At 44.3% G+C, this 10,228-nt stretch overlaps 1 protein-coding gene across 1 annotated transcript; it reads right to left on the bottom strand.

The window, feature by feature from the left end:
• Positions 1-1,219: 1,219 nt before the first annotated feature.
• tent5bb (terminal nucleotidyltransferase 5Bb) lies at positions 1,220-9,531 on the bottom strand. The gene is made up of 2 exons (XM_084031814.1): positions 9,135-9,531; positions 1,220-2,899 (listed from the first exon to the last, which is right to left on the bottom strand). The coding sequence occupies exons 1-2, from the start codon at positions 9,288-9,290 to the stop codon at positions 1,877-1,879; spliced, it is 1,179 nt and encodes a 392-aa protein (XP_083887940.1). The 5' UTR covers positions 9,291-9,531; the 3' UTR covers positions 1,220-1,876.
• Between the last annotated feature and the right edge of the window lie 697 nt (positions 9,532-10,228).

Below are 10,228 nucleotides of genomic sequence, written 5' to 3'. Positions count from 1 at the left end.
CATCCTTGTGAGACAATGAATGTCTGTACAAAGTGTCATGGCAATCCATCCAGTATGTATGTACCAAAATGGTCCAGAACAACTAGCAGACTGACATTATCGCCCATAGAGCCGTGACGCTAGCAGGGCTCAACATTTCAAGCAAAGTTTCATTGGCAATCAATCTTCTAACCGTCAAAACAATGAACAAGTTGCTGTCGTTAATTAACTTAATTAATATTACATAGAGATGTTCATGGTTCTCTGGGTAAATCTTGAGGTCTGGCCACCAGGCGCAGAAATCACTGGGTTGTTAAAGGTACAACTAGCTTTATCTCAGTCATGACTTTAATGCCTTTTCTCTCCAGGGGTGTCTTGTGTTTCCTCAAATGTTTCTGTAGCAGTTTGGAGACAAGTCTGACAGCTAACCCAGGGAGGGAAATTTCCCTTGTCGCATTCATATCCCCCCCTTAATCCCTCTGAAAGACGCTTTCCTTCCAAACTAACTTTTATAAAGAAATCAGTGTGCGCTTCACTAAAATGTTCTAGCACTGGAAGCAATAGTGAGCAGGTGTGTCCTATCTACGTGCCATATCACGCTCTACTAAATCTCAAGTCATGCCCCATGCAAAAGTAATTAGGATGAAATGTCTTGGCCGGAGAAATGTTGGTTCCGAGTGAGGATGAAATACTGAACTGTTTTGATCATCCAGGAAGTGAAGTGCTGGAATGCATCATTACATTTGCTGAAATGCCAGCAATCCTATTTCACCACCTGGTCCTCAGCTGCCCCCTCAGAGCTCAACCCATCTAAGACAAGCAACAGAAATCTCCCTCTTTCTGATTGAGGCCACGGAAACCCCTTATCGGATACAAAAGTGGAAGGAAACGGCTAATGTATAGGCCAGGGCTCAGGGGATACTGTGCACACAGCTTGAACAAGTACGTGTTTGTGTTGGGCCAGTCAGTGTCTGGATGATGGAGCACAGACAACACACTGAGGAGTTTGTGTGTGATCAAGACGGATAGCGAAAGATAGACGGAGGGAGATCTTTAGAGACACAGAAACTGAGACAGTGAGAGACGGAGAATGGAGATAGAGCATTCATGACGCACATCCCCAGACTACTTTGAGTCAACTGGAGCATATTAAAACAGTTTGTCCTTATCTTTCCTCTGTGAACTTTTCAGAAAACGTGAAGAACGACTACATCTTTCTATTTTTTTTCAACTTTTTTTTAATGATTTAAAAACAAATACCCTGACCCTGCATATAGAAATGTAAAGTAACCTGGATGGAAAAAAACAATTTCAAAAACATTTTTGACAGAGCACATACTATAAAGACAAGTTGGTCTGTTTCAGGCACTTGGAACTGCATACAGTCTTTGTTGGTCATGCTACACAAGAAAGTATTTCTTTGGTCCTTATTCCCTCCCAATCAGGTCAGCTGAAACCACAGACTGAACAAAAAAACTGGTTTCGTACAAAGTATTTACATTTCATTAAAGACCCAATGCAAGCCTCCATCAGACAAGACACAGACCTGGCAAAGTTCCTCCGTCACATATCAACCCTTCATATTTTCCCATACATGTCCACATTAGTTATAAAACGACAACAGAAAAAAAAGGTATATTTTGTAATGGCTCGAATTATTTTTTTTTTCTTTTACAGCAGTATTAATCAATATAACTTAGTGGAATGTTTTTTATATACGTTTTGGCAAAAAAAAACAAAAAAAAAAACAAGATACATTAGCTTCTTTTTGTCCATGATGGGCCCCAAACCAAAAAAAGCCACATTGCTACAGAGGCACCGAGCACTGAGAGCCAACAGCTTACATCTATGTAAAGTTAACATGGGAAAAGCTCGCCTCATGTCTTAAAGTCATTGCTCAACTGCAAGGCAGCCACGTCTGGTAAGAGTTGCACGTAGCCATGTGTGACTGAACTTGCGCCACGTAATAATTGCTGAAGTTGACGTCCCTGACATAGGGAGCGGGCTGGTAGTAGCAGGTGATGTTGGACAGAGCAGGGATAGCATTCTGCTCGGCCAGCACGCGCAGTGCCAGGGCGGAAATAAGTGCCAGCGTTTGTCTGCGCTCGTGGCCCATCAAGCAAACAGTGCTCTCGTCCACCACTCGCCTCAGCGTCACCAGGCACTCATAGCGCTTGTGCTCCATGCCCACAAAGTGGTTCTGCAGATACCCCTCCAGCTTCCTGTGCTGCACGCTTATGTCGGGGAAGTCTATGAAGAAGCGCGAGCACATGTAGCGCTGCATCTGTTTCATTTGAGTCTCGGAGGCCGGCCGGAAACCGCGCACCAGCAGGTGGCAGTACTTGAGCAGCCCGCCGCCCCGGATCTCTTCTGGGTTGCGAGTGGCAATAGTCCTGGAACGGAGGTGACCCAGAGCTTCCTCAAAGTCTCCGTACATGCTCTCCCCCTGTACTGTAGGATGGAAGGTCTCAGACATGGCCGTCTCCGAGCAGCGGTCGAAGAGAAGCAGCGAGTCCAGTGTGATCTGGAAGGAGTCGACACTGAACTCAAACTGCCTTCTCAGGGAGTCCACAAACTTCAGCTCCACGTTCTTGCCGGTGTTGTTGGACAGCGAGATGAGGCTCCAACGGTCCGTCTCGTTGCAAACTTTCACCAGTTTCTGCACGTACGCTTCCTTCAGGGCAAGAGAAGTGATTCGATCCCTGCACACCCCTTCAGGCAAGAAGTCTACCAGGCAGTCCAGCACCACGTCTTTTACCACCCGGAAGGTTTTGTCATCAGTCCGACTCAGGCCAAAGATCAGGTCCAGGTCTTTGTAGCCAAGGCCATTGTCCTGGTGAAGCACGTGGCTGGCTGCGGAGCCGTTCAGCTTGACGTCAGATACCACCACGCCCCGCTCCTCCAGTCGAGCCCTGACCACCTGAGAGGTACACAGACAGGGACGAAAAACTGAATCATGGGTATCCACAAAACGATAACAATCACAAGAGGCTGACAGTAACTACAAGTATGTACATGAAAAAAGGGAGATGCTTTCTCCTCACTGCTCAAAATAAAAAGGATCTCAAGGGGGGGGGGGCATGCATTGTCAGGGAAAGCCGCTGGCAGATTCCTGAAGCAGACAGGCTGCTTGAGAACAAAAATGCTGCTTGGAGGCTGTGATCCTCCACTAAGAGAGTGGTGTCATTAACAATTAGCCCAACCTGTTGCGTGAGGGTGACGAGGATGACCCTGCACACTGTGTATGCGTTGAATGAGTTGCATACCTGATTTAACACGTATCTAGGAGTGAAAGCAGCACAACAGAGATAAGCTGCAGGAAAATGACAAGTTGGCGCTTGTCTAATGTATGAGACATAAAAAAAAGCTGTGAACTTTCAAACTGAGGCCGTATGACCACATTGAGAAAAACATTAACCCTTTTCTCTCACACAAACGCTCTTTGGCAAAGGTTTATCTGGTAATTGGAACACACATTGTGCTGCACTGCTGGGATGCTTGGCAAAACTTATGAGCTACAGACAGCTGAGATTTTTCTGCATCCTGTTGCATTGCTCGAATCACACATCCAAACAAGGCCAAAAATGAAGAAATCCGAAGTGCAGCTGTCTGCTAGAAATCTCTCTCTCACTCTCACTCTCTCTCTCTCTCTCTCTCTTGTCCTACCAGCTATAAATCTATGCAGACGGACATCTATCCAGCCAGGTAATCCTATTTGAATTGATTTTAGACTTTAGACCCTCAGACCCTTAATAATCCTCCAGTACTTGGCTGTTATGAAGGGCATGTGCTAATTTGTGATGCAGAAGATGATTTCTTTCTATACAATTCTAAGATTGTTTTCCAGTAATTAAGCTACGGAAAACACAAGCGTCAGACGGGTATGTTTATGTTGCAATTACTTTTCCCTCCATCTGGCTCTGCTGTACAGTAATCTCTACAGCTTTCTCCTTCTAACAAACCACACTGGGTAAGAGCCAAGTGTCTCCATTCCATTCAAATATATATTGATGGTAAAGAAGGTTCAACATGAATGGTAGGGGTGGGTAAAAATATCGATTCAGCAATGCATTGCGATTCTTTCCCCCGCAATTCAATATCGATTCAGCAATCTTCTGAATCGATTCAAGCCCCTGGCCAGTGGGGGCGCTGTGACCGACACCCTCGTGTGATTCGCGCTGTACGGACGGGGGCCGCACTAGACCAAACCATTACAATATGGCGACCGGAGTGAGTACACACCGGCCGTGGAAGCGCCGCGAATAGGCGCGTAGCGGAGCCCGCTTCCTTTCGGCGCCCCTGTTAAGCTATGGTGTCGTTCACACCAGACACGGAGCGCCGCGAATAGGCGCGGCCGTCCCGCGCCGTGAAGCGATCGTTCCGGCGTCTGCTCTATTTTTTGCGCGTCCTGCGAGCGAACGCGTCAGTTCTGGCAGTAAATCACACAGTAGCTGTGTCCCAATTCAGGGTCTGCAGCCACAGCTAAAGAAACACGAGACAATCTGGCCAATTTTCAAAATAAAAGCAATTTTCAAAATAAAATACCGCGATTGACAAATGCGATCATAGTTGTGTATCTCAACTCGCACTGGGAAACAGGAAGAGAAAATACATTTAATAAATGAGTGAAGAGTAGATAAACAAATATGTGCATTTCAACGGTATATCTGCACTACTACTGTCTACTACCATAGCTTCCGCGGCGGTTACATGCACTGTAGTTCAGTGTTTAAGTAGTGTCCTGTTTTATCATGCTATGAGTTATACCACGGCTGTTCATAAGGCATGAAACTAAATAAATTATTTGAAAAAATGATCTGGTACTCTTACTTGTGTATTTCTACTTGAAACTGAATCGATATCAAAGCATTTCAATCAATATCGAATCGAATCGATATTGAATCGAATCGTGACCCAACGAATCGAAATCGAATCGAATCGTGAGATTCTAAACAATACCCAGCCCTAATGAATGGGCTTTTTTTCCAAGAATGCAATGACAAAACTGATTTTATGTAACCTTATTAAATAGGAAGCTGTAATCTAGCATGTTTAGCTAGGGTCAGCTAGCCTTGTGCTCTTCAAAGTTAGAGAAATACACAACACATCTCCGAAGCTCAAGTTAACATGCCCTGGTTGTTTAATGCATGCACAAAAAGAAATGCGGATTTGGACTTGGTTGTATGCTGGAACTCCTGCCTGCAAAGAAACCTGTGAGAAATCTGTTTCACTGTTTGCTAGCATGCTGGAGATGCTACACAGAATTATTACTGAAATAACAACTCCAACCTAAAATCACAAACTGACACTTCTGTTTGTATAGGGATTAAACAAGAGAAAGACAATGTTTAAATAAACCAAGGCGTTGTCAAGCCAAGTGTATTTTCTTTATTTAAACACAGTTATATTAACTGCTTCACCCTGTCTCCATTGTTTATGCTTAATTAGGCTGATTCCAGTCTGACTTAACACAGGCATCAACCTTGTCACTTCTCATTTCCCAAAATATTCAAAATATTCCTTTAAAACTAAAGGTCATGATGGATAAAGCATCATATTTCAACTCAAACTTTGAAAAACATACGTCGACCACATCTAGCTTTCTCAAAACACTTCAAGAATATTGACAGGAAGCTAGTACAAAGCAAAGGCACCATATAACTCCACAATCCAATGGGAAAGGCAAGCTGCTTTGTTAAGTGAAACATTCACTGAGCTCTGGACAGCGCTGAAGAGAAGTGGATTTGTTCAACTTTCCAACAAGGGAAACCCACAGCAGTATTTGCTCTGACCTCGCACTTTAAACAGTTGGTCCGAGTTAACAACACGTCATAATCTGCCTGTCATGGGGTCCCGAAAAGCAGCGTTTGAGGAAACACAGCTCTGACCCCCCGTCCTTCAGTACTCATAAAACAGGCTAGCACATTTCCCACATGACGCACCAGCACCTGGTGGAGCCGAGTGAAGGGAGACACTTCCGCCGACGTTGGGGCAAAAAAAAAGCCTTGTAAAATGAGCCACAAACACACCAGACTGTCTGGTGTTGACAACGCCTTGGCGACACACAGCAGTCTCTCCACTTTCCATCTCAAGACCAGTCTCAATAGTTCCCTTAAGTGTTTCATTTAGGCTGTGGCCTGAATGTGTTTTTATGATGGCAGCTTGAAATGACCAAGTCGTTTACCAGCCCATAGTCCCCTGGATGCCGATGAGAGCTTTGGGCAGTGAGTCAGATATGGCAAACGTGAATGCGGAGGAATGAGTCCCTGACCTTTTTGCATTCACTCCAAACCAACCTGGCCAGTCAGTCGTACAGTAGCCTCGCAGACAGCGGGGGCTGATTACGTTTTTTCCTCTGGTTTGAAAAGCTTCCTTGAATTTCCTATGCGTGCTGTGCAGGTGGTCATTTCACCTGCATGCTCAGATCACATTGACTGAAACCTGATGCTGTGACTCCTCTACCAGATGGATGTTTTCAATGGAGGATCTGCTTCAGGGGTTCACAGATATTTGAATGACCTTTTAATTAGTTGTATTAAATGTTTTTTTCTTAGACAGCCATGTAAGATAAAACTGGTGGGAGTGAAAGTTCTGGAAAGCTGTAACTGTGGCACATGGGCACACAGAAAGTGATGGAATGCTCTGTTGCAAAGTCGGTATGAGCGGCATTGGCTACTTCGGTATTAAAAAACTCAAACTTCATCGATGGAGAAACCAGCCAAAGGGATGCAATCAGCTGTTTGATCGGTGTGAAGCGCAAAGGTGTGCAAAATGTTGGACTGAAAGCCAGAAATTGAAAGCAAAATAAAAATAATGTTAAAGAACTGCCTAAACTCCTCTAGGGAGTGCTGGGAGCATGTGGTGTCTTCGTGTTCCTCATTCCCAACAAAAGACTAGTGAGGAGTTGGTTTACAGTCTGGCGGGGGCCGCAGTGGAGTCAGGCGACTGGTCTTCACTTACCACAGTGATACGATGTCGAGCCTAGCCCACAAGCCTAGTGTTATTCCGGGCACTAATCCATTCACATGGTGCTTCAAATCCAGGCCACTCTCTTCTAAGACGTCCAGTAGTTAAACTACTTTAGTTTAAATATGATAGGCCTGCAGAGCTGAAATACGAGACGGGGCTCTCGGTGGCCGACAGAAGCACAGTGGCCTCCATAGCTCCGCCCCCGCACATAAACCCACTTAAAAAATGACGTAACATATGGCACACACATCAGATGTCTGCATTTACCATCATGGAGTAGGGTGCTACTAGGCGGACACACAGGGTCTCTGTTGATTTTAGCCTGCAGCACATATTCTGACAGTGAGCTGACGACTGTCACAGTAGTTGGAGAGTACAGAGGTGTCAGTAACGGTAAAAGTCTTCCTTCACTGTTCCCGTGGCTCGCTCACAACCATACCACGAGCAGATGTTATTTAAATGTGGACCTCAGACAAACCCACCATTGAGATCCCACACTGCGATCCCTTTCGGTCACCTGAGCCAGTGTGTGACGACAGGAGCCGTCTCAGGTAGACAGCTCTGTCTGGTGCGTCTGCTAAAAATAAATGGCATTTTAAAAAAAAGAAAAGGAGCAGACTGGTGGTTTTGCATGTTTTAGCCCCCTTCACCGTGAATCACGAATACCTTACATTACTTTCAACCATTTTCCAAAACATATAGTGGTTTAGATCCCAGAGTGTGGTTTTCCTTCCTTCCAGGCTGCCATTGGTTTCCCCATTGTGGCCATATGGTATGAAAATCAACTTGCAGAGACTTGAAACCTGCCTGGCATATTCCGTGACAGCAAACACGGCGTGGGCTTTTATGTTTGTCAAAACAATGTCATCATTGCATACTGATGCAGTGCAGGCATTTCAAACCAGTTTATAATTACAGATGCAACATAAATTAAATTATTAGTCATAAATAATTAGCACAGGCACAATACAGTGGTCTACTTGAGACATTGAGATTATTTTAATCAGATGCTGTAGCTTCCTCCTAAAACTGACAAAATGGGATTTGATTTTAAATACATATAACACACAGAACTATATCCATAAATATTGTTTTTCCTAGACTTTGCAGGCTCAGCTTCTTTTGTTATCATAAGATAACAAGTTTTTTGCACGTCAAACTTGACCAACAAGATACGTGTTTTCTTAGGCTATGACTTCCTGGACTATAGACAAAAAACAAGCTCTGCACCAAAATATGTATCTTTGTACTTATAGTAATGCTACGTCCAACACGCCAACAGCTTACCACTCAAACAGGACAGAAAGCTGGTCTCTGAAAGGTCCTTCAAAAATGAAAGAGACATTTTGGGGGTCCTTGTTGTGTAATGGAGGAAATACGTTGGCCTAGTGGGGGCATTCAGTGTAGACTGATAGGGGCCTCCTTGATTATAGAGGCCCTTGAAATGTTTTGTGTGTGAGGATCTCTTTCTTCCCCACAGGACCACCACAGAAAATATGAATCACTCAAGTGAAATATGAACCTGGATTACAGGCAAAGACACTTAAATGGTGTCCAGGAAAACTGCAAACCAGACATTTTATACAGTACGTTTCGTTCCTAGTGTATACTGCAGCTCAGTCATTATCTGTCCACATTTTCACAAGAGCTGCGAATAAAAAAAAATCTTCGGGAGCAGGAGCATGAGTGAGCTAGTGGAAAATTGCAGTCACAGCGTTAGATCATCTCTTATGTCTGTATTAAACATGCGTATGATCAAGTGTCTTTTTATGCATAATGAGTTGAGCCACAAAGCTGCACAAATGTGTAAAAGTGGTGGCACAGGATGTGTCAACACAGGAGAGAGAAGCAAAGATCTTTTTCTTTTTACATTGTTGACAACTTTTAATCGAAATGACACATTCACACACAGCTGTGTCCTTCTGCTGAATCCATAGAAACCCTACAGTATGTCAAAAATGCATCTCAGCTAAGGAAGTATGATAAAATAAGTTATGCATGATATTTGCCTGCCTTGTGTGGTTAATTTAAAGTAAGTAAAACTAGTTGCATTACTATAAAAATGTCTTATAACTTATTATTTTTTTAAAAAGTTTATTCAGTTTGATTTCCCCTACTCCACCACCAGTGCCACGAGACTTCACATTGGAGGTGCGCTCAAACAGTCGGATAGACCGTGGTCTCACCTGGACGATCTGCCTGGGCTGCACGGATAGCGTGGGGAAGTTTCCGCGGCCGTGGATCGGGACGCTCTCTCCCAGGATGGAGTCCAAACGCTGCACCTGATCCCAAGACAGCACGCTGACCCGCCGACTCTGCTCCGACACATCACCGGAGGACATGACGACCGGAATGAACGGGATGTCCGAGCAGTGTATAAGCTTTAATGAGAACAGCAGCGCGTCGCAATCTCCCCCAGAAGAGCCGGTGACGTTTGGATAACTGTGGTGGGGAAGGGGATTGAAAAAAACAAGACAGCGGTCGTTCCTCTGGGTTTCACAAACCTCCGAGATGCAACAAAGTGATGAGAAAGTTGTGTGTTCCAAAACAGAAACTTCCAGTCGCTCTCTGCCTCTCCGTCTGCACTGCGTCTCCTCTGATCTGCGCTCACACCGGCTTTTTAGCGAGCTGGGATTAAGCGGTGCCTCCCTATTGGCTGGACAGAGATTTATGGCTCCAACATACAGAAGACTGCAATCAGCCGACACGCGCGCGCGCAGGCACACACACATCTACGCACCCACTTACTTCCCATGCGTCACATGATAGATTTAAGGAGTGTAGGAAATACGGTAATTAGTAGTTAAGACGCGCTTCTCTTTAACAATGTGTCATTTTGCATTCATGGCATTTATGTGCTTTAGTATGTTGTAGACTACAGAGTTGTAGTCGAATACACAATGCAGGCTACTGCAGAACAAAGTATCAAATGATCATTAATAGCACTTATAATAAATATTTTATTATTCTTTTAAAAGGCAGGAGTGTTCCAAAAGTTAAATAAATAACAAATGTCAAAAGGTATACACCTATTTCTATGTAATACAAACACACTCAGCATCTCAGGAATAAAATCTATTTGTGATTCAATAAAAAAATATATATCATGCCCATTTTAACACTCCAAACCTCAGGAAATGTGCTCCTTGAGGGCTGTGTGAGTGTGGCCTGATCAGATTTGATTTGACACAGCTCAGGACATGAGCAAACAATCACAACCATCATCGGCGTCATTGCTGAATTCTGATTTTTGTGTGGCAAAAGAAGAAGAAAAAGAGAA

The sequence above is a fragment of the Eutrigla gurnardus genome (assembly GCF_963514095.1).
Source record: "Eutrigla gurnardus genome assembly, chromosome: 17".
NCBI classification, from domain to species: domain Eukaryota; kingdom Metazoa; phylum Chordata; class Actinopteri; order Perciformes; family Triglidae; genus Eutrigla; species Eutrigla gurnardus.
This window is presented reverse-complemented; position numbering and strand designations above follow the sequence as displayed.

Bases quoted from the DNA above. Each gene is read 5' to 3' on its own strand.
- tent5bb (XM_084031814.1), bottom strand. From the start codon at position 9,290: ATGTCCTCCGGTGATGTGTCGGAGCAGAGTCGGCGGGTCAGCGTGCTG. The intron at 2,900-9,134 runs GTGAGACCACGG...TGTACCTCTCAG, and splicing joins AGCCCAGGCAGATCGTCCAG to GTGGTCAGGGCTCGACTGGA.